Raw genomic sequence first — 22999 nt, forward strand, 5'->3', positions numbered from 1 at the left:
TCTGGAGCAGTGAAGAGGCTGCCATTCATGGAAAATGGAAATCTCTTTTTGGCAATTGAAACATGTCTAAACCATGCATCTCAAACAACTCAGTCTCCAGCTTTACCTCTTAAATATACTCTGGGAGGATGAAGTTAAAAGTTAACAGGAAATTAATCAGTAGCAACTTACACCCAGCTGGGAAGAGCCTGTTCTCATACAAACCTCGCAAGATGCATAAATCCCTTCCTTAAAAATTCCAATAATGGTTTTGTGTCAAAAAGACGAATATATACAGAGAATCTAGCAGTTCTGGCCTGCATTTCTATAGCAGAATTATCATATATTATAGAAAATATCTGGCTTACTGTCTGAGATTTTGACTGGGAAGCAGAACTATAGTTCAAGCAACAGATGAGAGTTAATGATGCACTTTTGAAAGGAAGGAGGAAGCTAGGTGGCACTGCAGATTAAAATATGAACCTTTTCTTGCAGTGCCCAGAGGCTATCACCTGTTTATGGTCTTAGAAGAAAAAAACAGATGTTCAGTGGATTGTGTCCACCGGAATTCCTATTCCTCACTGTTATGCTTAGCTGCTTTTGGTTTGATAATTCTAGTTTTTAAATGGTATCACACTCCAGTTGTTTACCTCTGATAAACAAAGGAAATTTTTTAATTTTAGCCTGTGTCTAAACTGAAATTATAGAGAAAAGCTTCATAGTTCCTTCAAACCTAGTAGCTGCATGATGGCATTGTAATTGAACTTCAGTGACTAAACTGGTACTCCTGTATTTCTAAAGCCATGCTCTTAAGTTTTAACTCTTTCTACATATTTTGCAGAAGCTGGAGCTAGAACGATTCATGCTCTATGCTCATGGTCCAGACCTTTGCAGGGAGTCAGATCTCCGCCATGCCATGGCCAACTGCTTTGAAGCCCTAATAGGTAATGTGTTTGCATTTGTGTGTGCAGGCAGGTACATTTTATACATGTCTGTGTGCTGTGTTGTCTGTGATGGAGGAGATGTAGTTGAGTAGTGCTAGTAGGAGTAGGCAATAGTAAAGCTTCTTGCATCATCTTTGTCCCTTCCCCACTCCTGCACATATGCCACATGTATAAACACAATGAGTGTGTAGTACAACTATGAAAGTCTCATCTTCCGTATCCTGGCTCCCACACACTGAAGGTGGAGCTGTTTCATGTCACTGCAGAACTTCACCTCTCCTGTGTCAACATGGCCTGACACCTGCCCCCTGTCTGAGGGGAGCAGTTCAGTGACCATGGCCTGGCAGAAGATAAGCAGCTTCACTGCTTCCAGTAGTGCTTGAACAGACCTGCAACCTCAGCCCTGAATTTTAAATTGCAGCTTGCCTTCTGAATGCATCAGGCACTCCCAGCTGAGTCACCAGACAACTTCCGCTGTGCCCTGCTAGCCTTTTGTGAATTTGCAAAGTAAATACCTTTTCGTCTTGGCATTTTTCTTGCAGGTAAAAAGCATGACAATATGCCATGGCTGATGTAATAAAGCTACCCTCTAACTGAGGGTGAAGGAGAGTTGTGTCAAATTTGCTGTTGGGCTCTAAGATGCTGATTATGACTGGCTGCACTGGTCTATAGGTTTGTATTGCAGAGGAAATCAGGGCCTGACCACAGTTACCAAGCCAGGAGGGTGAAAATCTCATTGATTACATCTACACAAGCTCTATTTTAAATAGCATATTTTTATGAAACTTTACATGTTTGAGTACACAAAGCAAGTTAGTCTCACTGGGTTGACTTAGTATTCATTGAGATGTACTGTACAAGTTTGTAGCTATGGGAATGGTTTAGCCCTGATGCAGGTCTTTATGTACTACATGAGCTCCTAAAGCATTTTGTCCTGCTTTGAAGAATAGATCATAGTTGGCTTAGATGTCAGTAGTTCTGTGCATTCTGCCTTGGGCCAGATTGCATTTCCTCTTATCAAGAAATAAGAGTTTTCTTTTTAACTCTGTTTTGCTTTCCATGAACGCTTTGATCTTTAATTTAAAAATAAAAAGCAAACAGGAGGAATGCTAGATATGTATCTGTGTCTTTGTTCATAGGCTTCAGCTTGTCTAGGATGTAGTGATGAGAACTATTTGGCAAGCATTGAGATTTGCTGAGAGAGCAGGCTTGCTGTTTAACCTCCAATACAAAGCTGTTCAGCAAGTTAATTGAGCAATAAGATTTTGTCAGTGCTGTAGCTAAAATCTGGGAGCTTGTTAAGGGACTATAAAAGTATATGTAGGGTCTGGAGCTTCTACTTGAGGCTCTTCTACAAAGTCTTGTACTTCATCACAAAGTCCCTGTGATGAACATAAGAAACAGAAGTATGAGCAGGCTGCTTAGGAATTGTTTAAAATTTTGTGCTCTCATAATTTGCCTCTTCAAGATTAGTCTTATAAAACCCCAAACTTTTCTTTGAAGAGTCCAAAGAAAATAGTTGACCTAGTCAGGAATCAAAGGGGAAGGGAAAGGCAAGGCAAATCATATTCTTCCTGAATGTGGGAGCATGTACTCCCTGTCTGTGTGTTCTTGATGCAGCTGTGTATTCCATTTGGTTTTATGCTTACAATAGCAAGTTTGAGATTTTCAGAAGTTCTCATGTAAAATGTTACTAGAGGATGAAATGTTGATACTAAATATAAGAATTTTGTTCAGATCTCTGTTTTGTTCAGATCTGTTATCCTCTGTTCAGATACAGAGGATATAAGATATATTATAATATGTTAACACAAGTTTTTCAGTGCTTGTTAATGATAGAAATGTGGAGAGAGAGCTAGTGAGGGCTGTGTGTGAAGTTTAAAAGAAACCAAAACATAATCTTCAGAAACTGAGACAAGCAGAGATGCCCTTTCCAGTTCAGACAATAAATTATTGTGATGCCAATAAGGAAGGAAGCTAAAGGAAGACCTTGAGCTTTACAATAGTCTTGACACATCGTTTATATGCAGAGTGTAATCTCATTGGAAGTATAATAGAATAAATGGTAATTGTTTGCTAGTTACTGAAATGTATTTCATTGATTTCCCTATCTGCAAATGTTGTTGTGGTTTATCCCCAGCCAACAGCCAAGCCCCACACAGCCACTTGCTCACTCCTCCACCAGTGAGATTGAGGAGAGAATCAGAAGGGTAAAAGCTGGAAAAGTCATGGGCTGAGATAAAGACAGTTTCATAGGGAAAGGTGTGCAAAGAAGCAAAGCAAAACAAGAAATCATTTCACTTCTTCTCATGGGCAGGCAGCTGTTCAGCCATCTCCAGGAAAGCGGGCCCTGTCTCACTTAATGGTGACTTGGGAAGACAAATACTGTCACTCCCAGTATACCCCTTTCCTCCTTCTTCCCTGCAATTCATATACTGAGCATGATGTCATACAGTCTGGAATATCCCTTTGGTCATTTTGGGTCCTGTCCTGACTGTGTCTCCTCCCAGCATCCCAAGCACCCCTTGGTCTCCTCTCCAATACTGCCAATACTGTGGCAGAACCAAAAGAAAAGGCCTTGACTCTGTGTGAGCCCTACTCAGCAATAACAAAAACATCTGTTATATCAACCCTGTGTTCAGCAAAAATGGAAAACCTATCCCTGTACTAGTCACTGCAAAGAAAATGAATGGATTTATCATTTTCTATCACTGATATAATTATTTCAGGTTTTTCTTTGCACTTTATGACTGTTGATTTATGCTGATGCTTTAAATTCCTCTAAAAAATAGGTGTTGCTACAGAAAGCATGCTTTTAAAAATTAATATTGAAGATGAAGAAGTCCAAGATCTTTGACTTTCTCATGCTTAGTAATTTTCTACGTACTAATTGCATTATTGACCTTTGACATATTGGTCCCCTCATGCAGGAGCTGTGTATCTGGAGGGAAGCCTAGAAGAAGCAAAACAATTATTTGGACGTTTGCTCTTCAATGAAAAGGTATTTATGTACTTACATGGTTGGATTTCCAGTTCAAAAATAACTTGATGTACTTTCCTGTCCATTGTTTTACTTAAGGATTAGAAATGAACAGAAATACTGTTTTATGCAGTTCCTAGAAATTGCATTAGGACAGCAAGCTGTACTGATCCAGGCAAAAAAATTATGGTGTTTTCTCAGATGTGCATTAGGTTGCTTGGCTTGGGTAGGGAAGGATGGCTGGTGTGGGAAAACTGACAGCTTCCATTCAAAGTGGAATGTTCTGAAAACATAAATGGATGCTGCAGATCCAGGCATCAGGGTCTGAGGGAATGATGCACATGTTAAACAACTATTCTGTTTCTTCAATTAAATCATCCTACCCTAGGATGATTTAAAAGCTTTAAACATATATTTGGGGTTAAAAAAAAGAATAAAGGACAGTGTTTCATTTAACATTTACCCAATTGCACAATTACAGTGTGCAAGAATAGATCAAGCTGTATCTTAGATGGTTGTTAGTTAGAACATGTGCTGTATAAAGGTGAAGGAAAGTACCCACTGCTGGGACAGCACATGTGGCAGTGGTGAGAGATGAATTGTATATTTTCCTTTCTTTAAGACTCTGAAATGACAAAGCTTATTAGAAATAAAAGTGTTTGGAAGTCTATTGTAATTCACTTTTTTTTTTTTTTGCTCGTTGGCTGTAGTGAAGGAAGCCTTTATGAAACAGAAGAAAATAAGTGGGTTTTTTTTTCTTTTCAGTCCTTTCCTTTGGAGAAGTCAAATTTGCTACTGAGGAGTGCTTGCAAATAAAGTTAGTCCTGAGGCTTAAACAAATTTTTTTCTTCCTTTAACCACTTTTTATGTGGTTCAAGGATTTTTCCACCTCTTTGACATAAGCTAATTGGGAGAACTACAGGCAGTTTGAACAGCAAATACACGATTTTAAAAATTAGTTTGCCAGCACTATTGAATTTGCAATAAGCAGAGTCAGCATCTGAAATAGTTCAGTATTTCAAGTAATGACATTTTATTTAGTACTGTGGAATTTGTTAAATGACTCCCTTGAGCATTAAAGGCATCTCTCAATGTTTGCAGGACCTGCGGGATGTATGGCTTAATTATCCACTACACCCACTCCAAGTAAGTGTATCCCTTTCTGTAATAAATTTCACAGTTCTGTTTTATTTTCAAGGATGCTTTTCCATAGGTCTCCATTGTGATGACATCTCAGAAATTGTGCTAAAGAGTAGCCAGAGGAATATATATATGTTTTCCTTTGTGTTTGGTTTGTGATTTGTTTGGTTGGTTTTTATAAATAAGTAGTGAGTTTTTGCCTCTCTCAGAATTAATCATTCACCTTTCCTTTGCTCATGTTTGTTGTATAACTGTGACTATACAGTAAATCAAACGAGGGGTAATGTTTTGACAGCTTCTTGTTTGTCTTCTCTAAGTTGGAAGCTGGAGGGAGAGGGTGCAAAAACAATCAATGAACATATTTTCTTAACCTGAAATTAGGACTGAAACTTTAATAGTAGGAAGGCACATTAATTGTATGCCATAAAAGTTTTGATTTGATTCTATTTTGATTTTGTGTGTGCATGCCCATGCAATGATAGTGTGGTTGTTTCAGTGATTCCAGTAATTCTAATACCATGTAAACACTAAAATTATGAAGGTGTCTGGAGGCTAACTTGTCCTCCATGTATTGAAGGATACAAGTTCACGAGCTGTGGGTTTATGAGGCTTGAAGTTGGGAGATTGATGTCTGAGTCCATTCTCCCGTACTGAATTCTTGGGCAGACATAGAGCAAGTCTCAGAGCCTCTCTGCACTGTCACTCCTTGTCTTCAGTGCAAGAGTGCTGCAAGAAGAGCAGTGAATGCACAGACAAAATCTTCATCAACAAATCAGTGCATGTGAGGAATTTTTACAACCACATCCCTCTGAATATAAATACAAAATACTTTTAATAGAAGATAACATTTTGAGATTCAGCACTAGCTGCTCTGTGTGGTGGCACATGCAGCTCGAAAGAATATTGTTCTTACTCTGAATTTCTTTCTTTGCTCTTACTTTATTTTAATCTTTTCATCCCTGTTTTCACAAAGAAGACTTGGATTCTGCTTAGAAATTCGCAACAGTCAGTGTAGTTAGCTTACAATTTCTTGCTACTGCCTTGACTTGTGTGATGAAAATTGTTTTCTTCCACATTCCAAAACTATCCTAGGAGGTTTTGCCAGTAGGTGAAACACAGGCAGCTCAGGCTGGCCTTTTGACACAGCTAGCCTGAAAAATTGCTTTTTAAAAAATTACTAAAAATCACTGTAACAATATGACAAATAAGATCCCAATCAATAAAAAAAAAGCACTGGATAAGATAACAGAGTTACAGATCTTTATTTTGGTGTATTTGGCAGTAGCTAAGTCTATAGAAATAGTTCTAAAAAATAATTAGTGGTCATCTGGATACATATGGACTCTAGAAGGAGTCAGCATGTAAAGACAAGTCCTGCCTCACAGATGTATGGGAAGTTTTAGGAGACAAAACCGCATGTGATAATGCAGGTGATACTGTCTGCTGGCTTTCCTGAGAGGCTGTTGGAAAGACAATCAGGAAAGACTTTGAAAATTTTATCTTTTTTTTAAGAAGCAATTAAAAAAAACAACTCTAATGAAAAATGTCAATCCCTACCAGATTAAAAGGGATGGCTGAAACAAAAGAAATGGAGAACAGGAGTGAAATGACCACATCTTGCAAGGAATGGTGATCACTGGCAGATTTCCCTTGGGATCTTTGCTAAAGTACAGGCTGTTCTCATTGACAGCCTAGGGAAGAGGATGAGCAGTTTGCTGACAGTACCAAATTATTTCAGGTAGCAGGACAACAGCAGACCGAAGAATTGCACTCTGGTTGTGAGAATGCGAGGGTGACTCACTGTGGAGTTTAAAAAGGCAGAAGAAATTCTGTGTAGGTGAATAGAAAGGGCTGTGCATGAGTAAGCAAAAAGCAGTCTCTGCTCCACATGCAGCTGAACTCCAAAATCACAGTTATCACCCAGGTGTGGATTTTTGGTGCAAGGGTATGTAGCTCTATGAAATTGTGAACTGAATGCTCTGTACAGAAAACAGAAAAATTGAATGTAATCAATTAATAGAAAAGGGGTAGAAAACAAAAATTATCTCAATGACAGTTTAAAAAGCTGTGGTTATTCTTACTTTTCTTTTAGGCTTCCTCTTCTGGATAATTCTTCCTCTAAGGCATTACTGTACCAAAGAGATGCTCAGAATAGGTGGAGGAAATGCTTAAGCCATTTCCCAGCTCCACAAAGGCATTTAACAGTGCCATCACAGTAAGGACATTAGACAAGAAACTGATAAAAGATATTGACCCAAAGCAATAATTTTAATTTTCTTGTGTTAGTGTGCCCTTTTGAATTTCATATTTAAAGTATTTATTCTTGATTTTTTGATACTTAAGGAAGGTGGGAGAAATTGATTTGGGCTTTATCTCATCTTGGCATGCTGTCAGTGTACCAGCCTTATTCTAATAATTTTTTAATCTGTTGCTCAGTTGCAAACAATATGATAATGTTAGAAAATGCAGAAATAGACAATTGTACATCTTTTGTGAAAGTTTGTATTATGCTACAATGCATCCACATTTGCATAATGTGGATGCATTGTAGCATAATACAAACATTGTAGCATGATACACTTGCATGTGCAAGTGATGTGTCTAAGTGCCTTAGCTGTTAAAAAAGCATACATCAGAGCTCATATCTTCCTTGAGTGGTAGTTAATAAGGCAGAGCAAACTTGGTTTTCTCAGTTCAGCTGTCCACAAAACCTGTTCATTGTATTCTTTGCCCTTGATTTAGAGAAGGCTTGCTTTTCTCTGAAAATTTCTGCAGCAGTCTGAGTTTGTCATTACTTACACTTCATTTTTTCTTGCAGCTACAGGAGTCCAATACTGACAGGCAGCTCATTGAGACCTCTCCGGTTCTTCAAAAGCTTACAGAGTTTGAGGAAGCAATTGGAGTCATCTTTACTCATGTTCGACTTCTAGCACGTGCATTCACTCTGAGGACAGTAGGCTTTAACCATCTGACTCTGTGAGTACATAGCAAGAGTCCTCATGGAGCTCTGTTGGCCCTTCTGTTAGAGTATGCCAGATTGCCTAGTTTGTAAGCACACTACATTGCATTTATTTCCTGGAATAGAGCAGCTATGTTCACAAGCCCTCCTGGCTTAGTATGCCACCTCTCACAGCAGTAAGTAGCAAATACCTTGGGAAAGACTTTAAAAGCTGTTAGAGACCTATTCTGGTGTTTATTTTGAGCTTTCTGTGTGACTGATATTTGTACATCACTCCTGAGACTGTAGCAAAATATACTTGGAGGTACATTTGGTCAGAGAAAAGAAGTAAAATTACGCTCTTTGGTCCAAGCACAGCACCTGTGTTCTGTTGCTTGCAAAGCTTCCAGGCCCTGTTTTCAAGCAAACAGTGTTATAGAATATGCTGGGTTGGAAGGGACCCATCAGGATCATCAGGTCTAACTCCTGACCCTGCATAGAACACCCCAGGCATTACACCATGTGCCTGAGAGTGTTGTCCACACAATTCTGAACTCTGTCAGGCTTGGTGCTGTGACCACTTCCCTGGGGAGCCTTTCCAGTGTTAAACCACTCTCTGGGTGAAAAACCTCTTCCTGATATCCAACCTAAACCTCTCCTGACTCAGCTCCATGCTGTTTCCTTGAGCCCTGTCTCTGGTCATGAAAGTGAAGAGATTGGCATCTGCCCCTCCATTCCCCTCTGCAGTGAAGCCTCCCCTCAGTCCCCTCGAGGCTGAACGAGGTGACCTCAGCTGCTCCTCCTATGCTTCCCCTCAAGACCTTTCACCATCACAGTTGCTCACCTTTGGACACTCTAACAGCTTAATGTTGTCTTTATATTGTGGCACCCAAACTGTCCCCAGCATTTGAGGTGAGGCCACCCCAGCTCAAAGCAGAGTGGGACAATCCCCTCCCTTGCCTGCCTGGCCATCCTGTGCCTGGTGCCCCCAGGACATGCTTGGCCCTCCTGGCTGCCAGGGCACTGCTGGCTCACGTTCAACTTGCCATTGACCAGGACCCCCAGGTCCATTTCCACAGTGCTGCTCTCCAATGTCTCATTCCCCACTTTATACACACAACTGGGGCTAACCCAAACATAGAATCTGGTACTTGGCTTTGTTAAACTTCATATCAATGCTTACCCTCTCCAGGATCTTGTATGAATTTAAACCCTGATCCTTTTCTTTCTTGTGAATGGAAATTTTTCACTGTTGAAGTATTTCATTCATCAATTCATTTTGTTAAAGCAAGTTTAAGCTAGAGATCTTATCCCAATACAGATTTGATGTTAACTACTCTTCTCCTACATTTAGCCTGTGATCTGTAATCTAATGATTACATTTATTTGTAGCTATCCTGATTTGCCTTTTGCCTGTAAGTTTGTGTCACTACAGTAATGAGCTGTGTTTTCATCTCACCTGATTAACACTGAAAAATTGACTTAAATGTGTTTGGAAATGAGCAAGGCTCACTTTCAGATCACTCTTCATTTTAATTTGTGTGTGCATGCTGGTTTTGGTTTTTTCCTCATGAGTGCTTATTGATTTTGCTGCATTGATGTCTCATTTTTCAGAGGCCACAACCAGAGGATGGAATTCCTGGGTGACTCCATAATGCAGTTGGTAGCCACAGAGTATTTATTCATACATTTCCCTGATCATCATGAAGGGCACTTAACGGTGAGACTGCCATCAATCATATTCTCCATAAGAGCAAGAGTGGGATGGAGACGGAAATTATTGGAACAGCTAGTGAATTGTTCTGAGTTTGATTAATAAAAGAAGCCTCAGCAACCACTGGTCTTAATAAGGCTTTGTTAATTGTAAGTCATGAGCACTGCAATGAATAGAAAATGGTGATTTATGAGCCCACTGCAATAACTTCTGTTCAGTCTGTGAAATGGATCAAAAATCTTAAAGATTTTTGCGATGAAATTGAGGGCTAAGACTAGTTCTTGTTTAAAGATGGGTGTCTTAAGCCATTTATTTAAATAGATGTATCATGTGACTTTTTTTATTCCTGACTTCTAGTCTGTTGAACATGCATACAGGCAGGGTTATGCATCCCGATAAAAGTTTTTACAATTTATTTTGGTCTGGTTTTCCTCTTGTCTTCAATCTGGACTTCCTGACGTAGCTTGTAAATTTAATTTTATTATAGTTATAGTCACCTATTGACTGCTATAGCTTTTTAACCTCTCTTACCTGGGCTTTGGGCAACTAAGTTTGGGGACCTTTCAACAGTTTAGAGTACTTTAAACACAGTGTGATAGTATGAGTAGTTTTTTCCTGATTGATGCATTTAGCTCTGCAGCTAGAGAATTGTGTCTTTGTTTGGAAGTAATGAATTTTCTTGGGCTTACTAAATTTTCTTGGTTTACTTGATCAGCAAAGCAATACATGTATCAAGAATGTGAGTCAAGTTTTCTAGTTAAAGTTAGGAAGTAGCCTAATTTTAGAGTGGTTTCCCCAGATCAATAAAGGGATGACAATGCTAAGTCTCTAGCAGGCAATGTGTTATCAGGAATATGATTCTTGAATCTTTTGGACTAAAGCTTCTTACAAGAGAGAAAAAAAAGTACATGTTGTGACTAAAAGTTACTTGCAGTTTTTTTCACCATTTCTTAAGTTTCAGTTATATTTCTATGGATTCTTCTGCACCACTGAGGAGACAGGATATAAGGCCCGGTGGGGTTTTTTGCTTTCTACATTTTTAAGAATAAAGGCATCCATGGTCTTACAACTCTTGCAAGAACTGCTTGGCCAGAAGGATAGGGGATGTTGCTGTTAATGGGTGTAAATGCTCAGAACTATGATTAGAATGTCTTTTTTTGTTGCTTAATGTAATGATTAATGAGTTGGAAAGTACAAGTTGCACACTGCAGTTTTTTAGGCAAAACTGCAAAGTTAGAGTGGAGCGGATGCTGAAAATGCATAAAAATATGAAGAAGCAGGCAATGCCTAAAATAAAATATGAACTCTGGAGATGTGTTTATGTGTAGAGAAAAAGAAAATTATCTTAAAATGTTTTTAAATTTGATGACAAATGAAATGAGACATCTGAGAAAGGAAACTGATAAAGGGGAATCTGAAGAGAAACAGCAAACACTAAGCTCTTTCTCCTGTCATCTGGGAACATACTTAAATTTGAAGTAGTAATAGAGCATCAACTAAATGTTTAACTGGTGTGTTGAGGGCAGTTTTGGTCAAGGATTCTACTTGAATGCAATGCAGTGGCTTCCCAGTGTGAAATAACTGCTTGTGGAGAGATGTCTGTAAAATAACTATACTAAAGAAAAAGAAAGGAGAACATAGTCTCATCTCCATACTTGGGGGTGGCCAAATAACATACCAGAAAAGAAGTTGACATTTTTTTGGCTGTTGGAAGATACAGCTTCTCCAGTACTGGGTTATGGATACATAACCAGTGAGTAGTGATATGTTGGGTGAAGATGGAAGAATTAGGAAAAAACTGCTTTGTAATTGAAGTCAAGCTCCAGTTGAGCATATCATGTGTCACAGCATCTGCAGTGATGAAGGCTGTTACCAGTGTAGAGACTAACTCCAAAAAAAAGCTGCTGCACAGGGACTGTGCCTTCTCTGTATCATTAAGAGGAATTGAGTTTCTTGCCCAGTCACGCTTGTAGAGGAGGCGAATTCTAGTACAGAGTGAATTGATAACCACAGTGCTAAGAGGATAACTGGGGTTTTTTTTCTATCTCTAGTTCACTGGGTAGTGTATATGTTGCTCTTTTGTTTTATGATACTACCAATCATGATTATGGATCCCATCAAAATAGATAGTCTGTAAAGAAAACAAAATAAATCCTTCTTTTCCTCATACAAGAAACAGACTTTTTGTCATGGGACACTGCACTTCTTTCTCATAGGTTACATATTAGGGTACTGTACTTAGGATATTGTTGGGGAAAATATAGTTTATTTTATTTATCTTAAGGACGTAAAAGGAAAGAATTTTGAAAAGGAACAAGTAGTAAATGAGTTTAAAGAAAGGTTAGGGACATAGGTAATAATACTATCTACAGTTTGCCTAGTTTACGAAGATCGGGTTATGAGTATCTGCTTCATACATCATTGACAAACAAATTATGAACATACTGTTCTTTGTTTATCTGTTGTGAGAGATGAAGTATCAAGTGCAGCAAATAAATCTTGATTTTTCATAAGCTCAGTTGACATGCTGGAGCCAGGTAGCATATAACTATTATTTAATAAGCTGAGCAAATGTGATATGGAAGACAAAAAAAGGAAAAAATGTGTGTGCAGCATCTCAGCTCTAGCTTGCACATAAACTGTGGAAAAGAGAGACTTTCTTTACTTCTCATTCCTACCTCCTATAGTAGCTGTAACTTTTTTAATGCTGTTCCATTTAAAGCAAAAAATAAGCAGGAAAAACGCTGACCTCTCTAAAGGTTCAGAAATTCTCCCTAAAATTCCAAAATACTCCTTTAAGCTGTGCAGGAGCGTTGTGTCTTTGTTAGAGCTCTATGTTTAAGTAATGTGTCTGAAGCCAAGGTTAAGTATTTTCATGACACATCCTTGACATCCTGTATTGTCATATGTGGAACATGTTAGGGCAGATCTGTGTCTGGCATGCATTGGCTCAGCAGTGCTGCCTTCTAGCAGAGCAAATGGTGCATACGGGCTGTCCATCTCCGTAATTATTTTCTCTGGCCAAAGGAATGGAACAGCTTCCTCATCTGCTCATTCTGAAACACTGAACTAGCTTGCTTTAATGTGTATTTGTTTCAGTCATCCCATATTAATTTATTATTTGATGGACACTGGGGACTGTTCCATGGACTCCAGAATATTGTTTACTTACACTTTATGTGGGAAAATGTATACAATTGTGTATTACTTAAATAGAAAACTGCAGATTAGCCAAGAAAGTACAGAACTCATGAAGAGATGGTACATAATTGCAAGGAAGCTCACAAGCATTTTAAATGCATGACATATATATAGAAGTAAGGTGTCCTATAGTAGCTGTAACTTCTTTAATGCTGTTCCATTTAAAGCAAAAAAGCAAGCAAAAGTGAAAAATAGAATAAGATTGTGTCCATAGAATAAGTAAAGATTGGTGAGAAGAATTGAAACAGAAAGAAAAGTCACCAACAGAAAGAGTGACAGTGTGTCTCTATATAAATCACTTAAGATGTCCTGAATCAAAATGTCAGTAAACTGAGAGAAGTGAGAAACCTCAAGGATAAAAATAACCTTTTCTTTCCAGCTCTCCTAGGTTTTGTAGTTTGTTATTGGTAATTATTACTATGGAATGGAACTTCTTTCTTTTGCAGCTGTTGAGAAGTTCTTTGGTGAACAACAGGACACAGGCCAAGGTGGCAGAAGAGCTGGGCATGCAAGAATTTGCCATCACTAATGACAAGACAAAAAGACCTGTAACTCTTCGAACTAAGACTTTGGCTGATCTCTTAGAATGTGAGTTAATTTGGTTATAATAACGTAGTACTTAATGACTTCCTTTTCCTTGGGGCTTGTTTAAGAAAGCCATTAGAAATCCCCTAAATTGCTATTAAAAATGTATGTTCAGATTTCCAAATGAATTATGCCTATACCTCTGAAAGCCAGATTTCTGAAGACTAGCCTAGATATTGAGGTCTGTATAAAAGCATGAAGGAGGCAGAATTGCAGATAGAAAGTTGAAGGCTTAGAAATTGAGGGGTTGGGATGACCAGGTCAAAAATCATGTCTTCAAAGTTAAACCTTATACTCTGAGTTGAGCTATTTAACAGCAGTTTTAGTGTTTAATTAGTATGTTCTTGACTCTGTTGGAAGACCATTAGTTCCTTCAGTAGGTGGATATTTCTGTGGTTCATTATCTGCATTTGAGAAGGTTTTAAAGTGGTCACTCCACAAGAGGAAAGGCCACATGGAAATTAAATTATTTTTAGTTGTTTTTTGGAAGTTTGTGCTACCTTCTTTCCTATGAACTGGAAATAGTGATAAATGTTCTGCAAAGAAAGTTAATCCCCATCTTGTATATTTTGATGTATTTTAGAAGCTATTCAGACCACTTGGCTTTTGCAAAATCCTGTAAACAAAAGAAAATAGCACACAAATAGGAATGATTTATATAAAATTATTTTATGGTACCCAGTAGTGATTTATTTGTAAGTGTTCATGGTCTTCTGGTTAAAATGTGAGATTAGGAGCAGAGTGTTGTTTCTAGCACTTTAAATTACTGTGTGGATTTGGGTAAATCACTTAATCTCTTGGTCAACTTGATTTTTTTTTCCCAAGTATGCAGGATAAAACCCTTATCAGATTACTACTCTGAAACGTAATTGAATATGGCTTTAAAGTACTCAGAGATACTTGTTTCTAAAAGTGCAAGCCAGTAATGCTCTTCTTGGAGGAGTGACAGTACCTTTTTTTCCCCCCAGCTTTTATTGCTGCCCTTTACATTGATAAAGATTTGGAATACGTTCACACTTTCATGAATGTTTGCTTTTTTCCACGGCTAAAGGTAAGGCCAGTCAGTTTCCTACTTTCCTGCCACTGTGTTTTAACACACGGGTAGCATTTGAAACTTTTACTACAATCTCTCAATCATAAAAGCATCTTTGTGGACTTCCTACAGGAGTTTATATTAAATCAGGATTGGAATGATCCTAAATCTCAGCTTCAGCAGTGCTGCTTGACTCTCAGGACAGAAGGAAAAGAGCCGGACATTCCTCTTTACAAGTAAGAACAGGCTTCTTATGGATACCAGCTACTTATAAAACTTCCTTGTTCATGGAGGAAGATGTAATCAGTCACCTTACATTTTCCCCATAGTTTGCTTTTATTGTCATTATCCAGGCCCTATCATCTTTCTTTGACTGAAGATGGAAAATGCTATTTTCTAAGGCTTAGCTGTTTTAAGCCGTTGCAAGGAAGAATTATTAAGCATTTTATCTTTACAGTTGTAAGGGGAAAAATAGTTTTTATTTTGGAGTGTATTTAATTGGCATAATTCTATATTTGTTTTTCTTTTAATGTAAGGAATGGCAGTATTAAATGAAAAGAGTCAAACAAATGGCTGTTTTGTTATCAGGTCAAGATATTTCCATTCTATTCTCAGTAACAGATGAAGTTTCTTGATATTATTAAGCAAACATAATAATGCCTTATGTTACACCTCCCCATTACAGGCACTGTTTCTCATCCACAGTCAGGCACTGAAGGGCAGCACAAGTTTTGGACGTTGTTGCTGTGCGGTTCAGCTGACAAATGTTCCCGTGTTCAATGACAAAGAGCTCAGGGCAGTGAACCTTTTAACTTGTACACCTCAGTTAGATATCTGAAGCTGGATGGCATAGCGCTCCCTTTTCTCTTCCAGTTGATAAATAGTGTAATAGCTGCTTCAAAAAGATAATAAATAATAAACCTTAGGCTGTATATTGCATCCATATCCATTCAATTAGTGTAGGAAAGGGTGCAATGTTAGCCCCAAAAGAAGAGATAAAGACTATGAAAATTTAAGGCTTGTTGGGATTATTATATGAAAAAGGTATGAAGAATGGTGGAAGTGCATTTGTCACAGATACTGAAGTAAGGTTTCAAATGCAGCGTAGCAGTTCAGTGACAGTGACACACACGGCCCTTGAGAAGTGCCATCCCCTTAACACTGCAGCCAGTGCACTGCAGGTCTGACTCCTTAGTCTGTCTGTGTGAGGGTTCAGGGCTTTGTCTTGGGTGAGGGGGGCGAATTCAATAAAAAACAATTTCCCATTTTTGTAAAAACCACTTAATATCAAGTACCAAATGTTTGTTTTGTTTTGCTGTAATGATAAATTGATTTTTACAGTACAGCTCAGACCTAGTAATCTGCTGTTATCTTCCTATTATCTTGTTAAATTCCTTTTCTTGGGTTATCTGTTTCACTGCAGTCAGTACTATTGCTTTTAAATTTAGGGTAGGTTTTATTTGCTCATGTCACAGTGCAGGGAGAGAGAGTACTTTAGTTAGATACTTTAAAAATTGATGTGAAATTTGTGCTCCTTCTAAAAAGAAACAAGGTAGCAGACAGAACTTGATCTGAAAGTGGGAAGAGATTTGGGACAGCAGTAAGAAACTGCAAAAGAAGCAATTCATTGCACAGCTAGGGAATTACCTTTTCCCATTTAGATGGTTGTTGATGTATGTCCTAGACTTCAGGTCAAATGGAAAGTTTGTTTTGTGACAAACTAACTTTTCAAAGCTGATGGAAAATTTCTTTGTACTGTGATAATTCAGTGTTGAGAACTACCATGTCTAATACAAATTCCTTATAAAACCTTGCTACCTGCAAAACTCTCAGCGACTAAACTTCTAGTGCACACATAATTGTATGGGTGTGTTTACTTGCAATTGCACAGCTGTGCATAATTTATTACTTTATTACAAGTGTTTTCACAGTGTTTGAACACTTCATGTAACAGTTTGCATTTTTGCCTTTAGGTTAAATAGTTTTAATTTTCAGGTGGTGCTCTTGAGTGAGCCTGGAGTAATAAGCATGATCAATACTTTTCCGGTAATCTCTGGGTTAATGTGATCTACACAGACATCCTTCTGGCATTGCTCAATGTTTTGCATTAATTGCACTATATGTATTGACCAGACTGAAAGCTTGGTGAGCTATGTGCCACAAACAGATTCTGTGTTTTAATGCTCCCTGCTTGAATAAAATATTTCTTCTTTCAGGACCTTGCAGACAGTGGGACCTTCTCATGCCAGGACGTACACAGTAGCTGTCTATTTCAAAGGGGAAAGAATAGGATGTGGTAAAGGTCCAAGGTATAGTAAAAAATTAATCACATGGTGTTAGAGTGTGGTGGTGTCCAAAATAACAAGCCGTAGAGATAGACTGTTGTATGGTCTGCCTTAGGAAAAGAAAGCTGTAGAGCCTTCTTCAAATTTCTCTGCGTTAGGAATACCTGAAGGATTCAGTGTTGGTGTAATTTTGGATCTTAAGATTTTTTTGGTGAACTTGCCTTCAAGGTGGCTGGCACTATTTGTGGCTTTTGGAGTAGTAAGTGCAGAACAACTTCCAGAAAATGGTATCTTTATTTTGGTATTTCCTGTTGGATTACTATGCAGCTTACACTGGCAAGTTAAGAATACCACGCTATTACCCATTTTTTTTCCTCTGAGGTTACTACTTCCAGGCATTTTAGAATTATTCTAAGAGTTCAAAGACTTCAACCATGAACCCCAAAAACCTCATTTTATGCTACCAAATCTGGTGTTGGTTATAAAAATGTCATTGCTTTTTTAAACATACACGCATCTGTGATTTTGTTGCTTTTTTTCTCTTATGTAAAAGCAAATGCTTAAGTGAAGAATGGACTGGAATATTTTGCTAATGTTATTGGTCTAACTTAAGAAATACTCTACTGGAGCTGTAGTACTGTTGCTCACGTATTTATGGAATGGCTGATATATCATACACTCTGAGAATTACAAGCTTCTGATTATCCAAAAAGTTTCATTGCAAAAGAGTAACTAGTGCTTCACTTTGTCAGAAACTTTAGTTTATTCTGTACAGCTTAGATCTCATGTAACATGTTTTTGTTTGGCTTTCACAGTATTCAGCAAGCAGAAATGGGAGCTGCAATGGATGCACTTGAAAAATGTAAGAAATTTGGGCAACAGAGAATTCATTGTGTATTTCCTAGTTCTTTAGTGAGGCAAGGTGCAGATTTTGTGGGGGATAAGTTTGGAACAGAACACATATGCTAAGTGCTGTCACCTCCTAAGCAGCAGTTTTTTCTCTTAGTACTTTCAAGACAGTTTTGTAGCAGTTGAAGTTAATATGATCCCAACAGGTATTTATTTGTTAAGGGGAGCTGATCAGCTACAGAGGATGCAACTTCAAGGGAACCCTGTGCAATAAAGTTTCATTGAGCTTTTCCATGCTTATGCATGCAGAGGGATAAGACTGCATAGTCTCTGATGCTCAGGTTGTCTCACCCTTTAATTCAGGGGAGGAACAAAGTGAAACCTTAGAAAATAAAACTTGATCCCAGATTATCAGTAGACTAGGTTAAAATCTGAGAGGCAGATCCCCAACAATTTAAATCAATATTTATCTGTTGAGAAGGGCTAAGATATCAGCTGCAGATCCAGGGATCTATGTATACATCTCTCTAAATTACATGCTGCTTAGCCAGCATGGGAGCAGTCCTTCATTGAAATGTAGTCCCAGATATGAATGAGTGTGAGCAAGCTTCTTATATTAAATAACTTTGGCCAGTTAGCTTAAGGTGCCAGGTGTGGGTGACCTGTAAGCAAACAGATTACAGGCATCTTGTGCAGCAGAAATTCTCTATTGAAAAGAACATGGGAAGTCCATTTTTCCATTTCATTCAAAGGAAACACACGCAGTTTCTCAGATGTCAAAGGTTTTTAATCTGTTATCTCTGCATCTGGAAATTCAAGGGCTTAAATATTTCAGAAGGCAATGAATTTGTGTAGTTCAGATATGTTTTTATATCCATCTGCTAAGCATATACTTCTCACCACCAGTAAATTTGACAAGTAGAAAAATGTAACTTCCCTTCTCTGCTTAGTATCTGCAAGATGTTACTGAAGTTTTCTTTGAGTGAATTTTCTTGTGACAGTATCACCACTCAAGAGAGCTGTGAGTTTCATGGCTTATCAATCCAAGGACTTCACAGCTATCTTTTGACATATATATTTGTTTAAATACCATAGAACTCTAGAGATTTGTGCTCCTGTTGCCCTTCAATTTGAAACAGAGCCAACTTTCAAGTTAGTTTCTCTGTGCCTTGCCAGTCAAGTTTTTATTGTCTTTTGGGATAGAGGTTACACAACCCTTAAGGGCCCCTGTTGGATTATGTATATGGTGGTGCAGTAGAGATGTTTGGTTTGGTTTGTTTGTTGGGCTTTTTAATGCATAAGTAGTTAACTTCAAGTGAAAGTAGTTTTCATATATCTATTTAGATGATAGCCATGATGAATTTATTGCATGAGTTTCCTTCTTATCATCCTAAACATATTAGAACAGGTTGCTACCAAGCTGAGTTCTTAAAGAATCATGTTACAAGCAGTGCTGAACATCTGATTTTCATTTTATGGGTCATGTGAGCAACAAAATATCCCAGAACTCCATTAAACAAAGCACTAATGTTTTTAAAAACAACAGCAATTTAAAACCATTTTTGTTTAGATTGCTTTCTGGTTTAAATAAATATACTCTCCTATGCTCAAGTTGTAAATAACTGATGTTGTAAATACAACTGATGTTGTAAATAACTTTTATTCCTGTATTGTATAATAAGGGGCACAAATTTCACTGGCCAATAAAACAAAGCAGTAGAAAGTTATTCTGCTCTACCACAAACTCCTGCAGTTTATGTGGCTTCTGCACCACATTCTCTAGCTGAGAATCCGTGCTCCCTAGGACCCAGAAAAAGGAGGAAAAAGCTTGGTGCCAAGGAGGAAAAAGCTTGATGCCAGGGTACTCCTCCCTGAGAAGCCACAGCTGAATTCTCTCTCAATAGCCAGCGAGACAGAGAGCAGTCCTTTGCTGAGACATCTACAAAATTTATGGCTTTAAAGGTCAGTGTAGAATGATTAGGAAGCCAGTGCTGATCCCAGAGCTCGGTGTGATCCCAGCAGGATTCACCACCAACTGCAGCCTGTCACATACTCTGCCACCCCTTTGCTTTCTGACTGCCTGGAGGGTGCAGGTCTCCACAGCACAGACACATGTGGATGTCAGCACCCTGGTCATGCAGAAAACATCACATTCTGTGAGCCGTGCACTAAAGTGAGAGCAATTCTGTTCTCTTACATAAGCTGTTCTTACACTCTCAGTACTAATGTGCACCTACACATCAGCCGATGGACAAATGCCTGAAAGCAGAAGCATCCATCTCCCCAGCTATTTCTCCATCACCTCAGCCTTGTCCAGTCTGTTTCAGGCAGTCTTCACTCATCCATGCTGTTAGACTATGCTAAAGTTGCCTTCCGGTACATAGCCAAGCATTAACTTTTTCAGGAACAGACTTAACTGCATTCCATTTTGCTACACTATTACTTTCTCATCAGGATCCCCGCCATAGTGTGGGGCATATAGTTTCTTCTGCATGGTCTAAAACAATAATAAAAATAATGGAAACATCTGTGCAGTGCTTGAAACTAGTGGCTCGTACTTTTTGGAGTGAGAGCGAGACAAAAATCCCTGACAGCATTGACAGTAGTTTCACATTCATTTTTCAGTATCGACCACCTGTTGCTAAGGGAACAGAATGTAAAATCCAGGTAATACCTGGCCATGTCGCTATACCAGGATTTTATATTTTGTTCTTGTGAGTATATTAGATTTGGCAGTGCCTTGTAGCAGGAGAAACAGATGTAAAGAAATCATGAAGAAACCAAAGTCTTATAAAACAGTCCTGGTTTACAATGTATTATAAGAAATAAATGAGTAAAAATGGGAACAACATTCTTTCCCCCTACCTCTAATAACATCAAAGTTTAAAACAAAATGAGCTGAGGCTTTCTCTGTTACCAGTTTGTTTATTAACGTAAAATATTTTTCTTTGTGCCAGATAACTTTCCTCAGATGGCCCATCAGAAACGGTTCATTGAACGGAAGTACAGACAAGAGTTGAAAGAATTGAGGTGGGAAAGAGAGCATCAAGAGAGAGAGTCAGAGGAGACTGAAGAAGCAAAGAAATAAAGGGCACAAAAGCAGTGGCATATTTACTTACTTAATAACTCTGACTGTGGCCTATGGAGACCTAACCTAGTTTCTTGCAGATGAATGAAGAGTGCCTGTTGATATCAAAAAGAAAAATGTAATATCTTCCTTTAAAACTGTGTGCAAATACAGTATTTCTTGAAATTGTTTTTTAAGTTTAGCTTTTTAATAATATTGGGTTTAAATCCTTTTAATTTTTATGAAAAGTAAAATATTATTGATTGTTTATTATTTTTATTATTTTTACTGTCTTGTTTGAAGTAATAAAGGATTAATTTCAAAATCTAATAGGAGGAAAAGCTGTTTAACAGTTGTCTCCTATGTCTAAGTGCTGTGTTGTCAGTGACCAGCCAAGTTATTGCATGAACTGTGCTGTGAAGCAGAGGAAAGTCTTATGAAAAACTGATTCAGCTGAGCACTTAAGCATGTACCTAACTTACATTTTGCAGCTAAATTTACTTCTTGAGCCTGCTAAACTGGAGTTTTAAAGTTCAGGCCCTTTTTACACAAAATGGTACAGTAATTAAATGGAGATACTAAGTTTTGCTTTGAACAGTGGATGACACATCTGAAATGTGTCACAGATGTGTGTGGAAGATTGAGTAGTTTTTTTTTTAAATCACTGTTACAAGACTTGAAGGAGAAGATAATTATGAAGCAAGAGAATGGCAGTTTTTGTAGAGAATGTACATGTAGTTTACATTAACAAGTTTAGTTTCTTTCTGAGCTTCTTGTTCTGTCAGGCTGGTGTCTACTTTAATGGATTTCTTTGACAGGAAGATACCAGTGTGGCCATTACTGTGAAATTATGTATTAGAAACACTCTATATGGGTGCTGTTCCAGAGAGGTTCATTGGAAACAGTTTTTGTCAAAAGAAGGGCAGAATTTATCCATAAAGTGGTGTGCAGTTTTAAGTCACCCAGTTTCCTTGGGTTTTTTTGGTGTCTGTGGCTTGTATTAGACAGACAGATGTTTCTTCTATAAAAACTCTGAACAGCACCAGAAATTAAAAATCCACTGTGTCTGTTGGTATTTTTTCCCACTGGTTATCAGTGTTGTTTGTTCTTTTAATATTGCTGCTTCAAGCCATTCATTTCCATTAAGCTGGTTCTCAGTTAATACAGTCCCTTGGTAGGTATTGTGTAGTCATTTTTCATCTTTCCTTTCTGATAAGCAAAACAGATTGAACCCTTATTTTCCTTAGCTGTGCATTTTCTTCCTGAAAGAAGAAAAGATCCTTTTTGGCCAGTCATTTAAGCATGTCCCACATGTCCCACAGTTGTATGTGTTAAAGTATGGGGCAGCATGGATGCATGAGTCTGGCCCAAGGAATTCCTGCCAACTCATGAAAGAAAACTTCTGCCTGACAGCCACTGTGCCCTGAGCAGCTTCTTCAGCATTTGTCTGGAGCACCTCTCTGTAGGTGTGGGATGGACATCAGGAGAAGCACTTCATTGCAGGTGCCAAAGTACACACCAAATGAAGCTGAAAAATTCAGACTACACAAATGTCTTCCCAAAGTTTCACTTCTGAGGTAATCAATATGTGTATTTTCAGAAGCATACTTTTCTACACTTACAATGTGAGATGCACTTAAATAAGGGGGGGGCGGGGGGGTTTACACTTGAGCACACAATACTACCTCACTTCTCCCAGCTCTATGATTGCCTTTTCCTAATGGATTGATGCTTAAAATCTATTTCGGAGGATGAGAGAAGAAATAAATAAAAAAAAAACCCAACAAAAAAAAACCCACATTCTGTAATTTAGAGAGTGATAATAATGAAGGGAATAAAAACAAGGTAAAGGTGGGGAGCTGCTCTCTGCTGAATGCTGCTGCCATTTGACTTTTGAGAAGTGATTGTAACTTCTTTTCACTTCAGTCAGTAAATAAAAAGCTGAAATGCTTCTCAAGAGTAGGAAGCTTGAAAAGCTCCAGCAAGTCTCCTGTCCACAAGACTTTTGTATTTCAAATTCTTTTGTATAATTGCCCACCTGCTTCTAGCAGTAAGATAAAATGGTGCAGTGCTAGAGGGTCAAGTGTAATTGTGTAAACCATTATTTTATTTTTCCCTCTTAACTATGGCAAATTTCATATGTTTAATTAATAAAAATTTTGAGGTGTATGATTGCTTATCAAATTTCAGCATATTTGACATCACCAGAGAACCCCAGTGGAATTGTTAGCTCATAGTTTTAACATTGCTTTAATTATTCCAATATACAATTTCAATTTTCAGC

The 22999-nt window shown here is 38.1% G+C and overlaps 1 protein-coding gene across 8 annotated transcripts in view; it reads left to right on the top strand.

Annotated features, from left to right (window-relative positions):
- DROSHA (drosha ribonuclease III) overlaps positions 1–21800 on the top strand; it is a 71834-nt gene extending 50034 nt beyond the window's left edge. For all 8 annotated transcript variants that reach the window (XM_021552352.3, XM_021552351.3, XM_077786109.1 and 5 more), the window contains 11 exons: positions 821–923; positions 3854–3924; positions 5005–5049; positions 7862–8019; positions 9596–9701; positions 13343–13484; positions 14450–14532; positions 14647–14750; positions 16731–16823; positions 17615–17661; positions 20606–21800. In XM_021552352.3, the coding sequence (XP_021408027.1) occupies positions 821–923; positions 3854–3924; positions 5005–5049; positions 7862–8019; positions 9596–9701; positions 13343–13484; positions 14450–14532; positions 14647–14750; positions 16731–16823; positions 17615–17661; positions 20606–20736 (1083 nt within the window). In that variant the 3' untranslated portion in view covers positions 20737–21800. The remainder of the gene's footprint in view (positions 1–820; positions 924–3853; positions 3925–5004; positions 5050–7861; positions 8020–9595; positions 9702–13342; positions 13485–14449; positions 14533–14646; positions 14751–16730; positions 16824–17614; positions 17662–20605) is intronic.
- The last annotated feature ends 1199 nt before the right edge of the window (positions 21801–22999 follow it).

The sequence above is a fragment of the Lonchura striata genome, chromosome 1 (genome assembly GCF_046129695.1).
Source record: "Lonchura striata isolate bLonStr1 chromosome 1, bLonStr1.mat, whole genome shotgun sequence".
NCBI classification, from domain to species: Eukaryota; Metazoa; Chordata; class Aves; order Passeriformes; family Estrildidae; genus Lonchura; species Lonchura striata.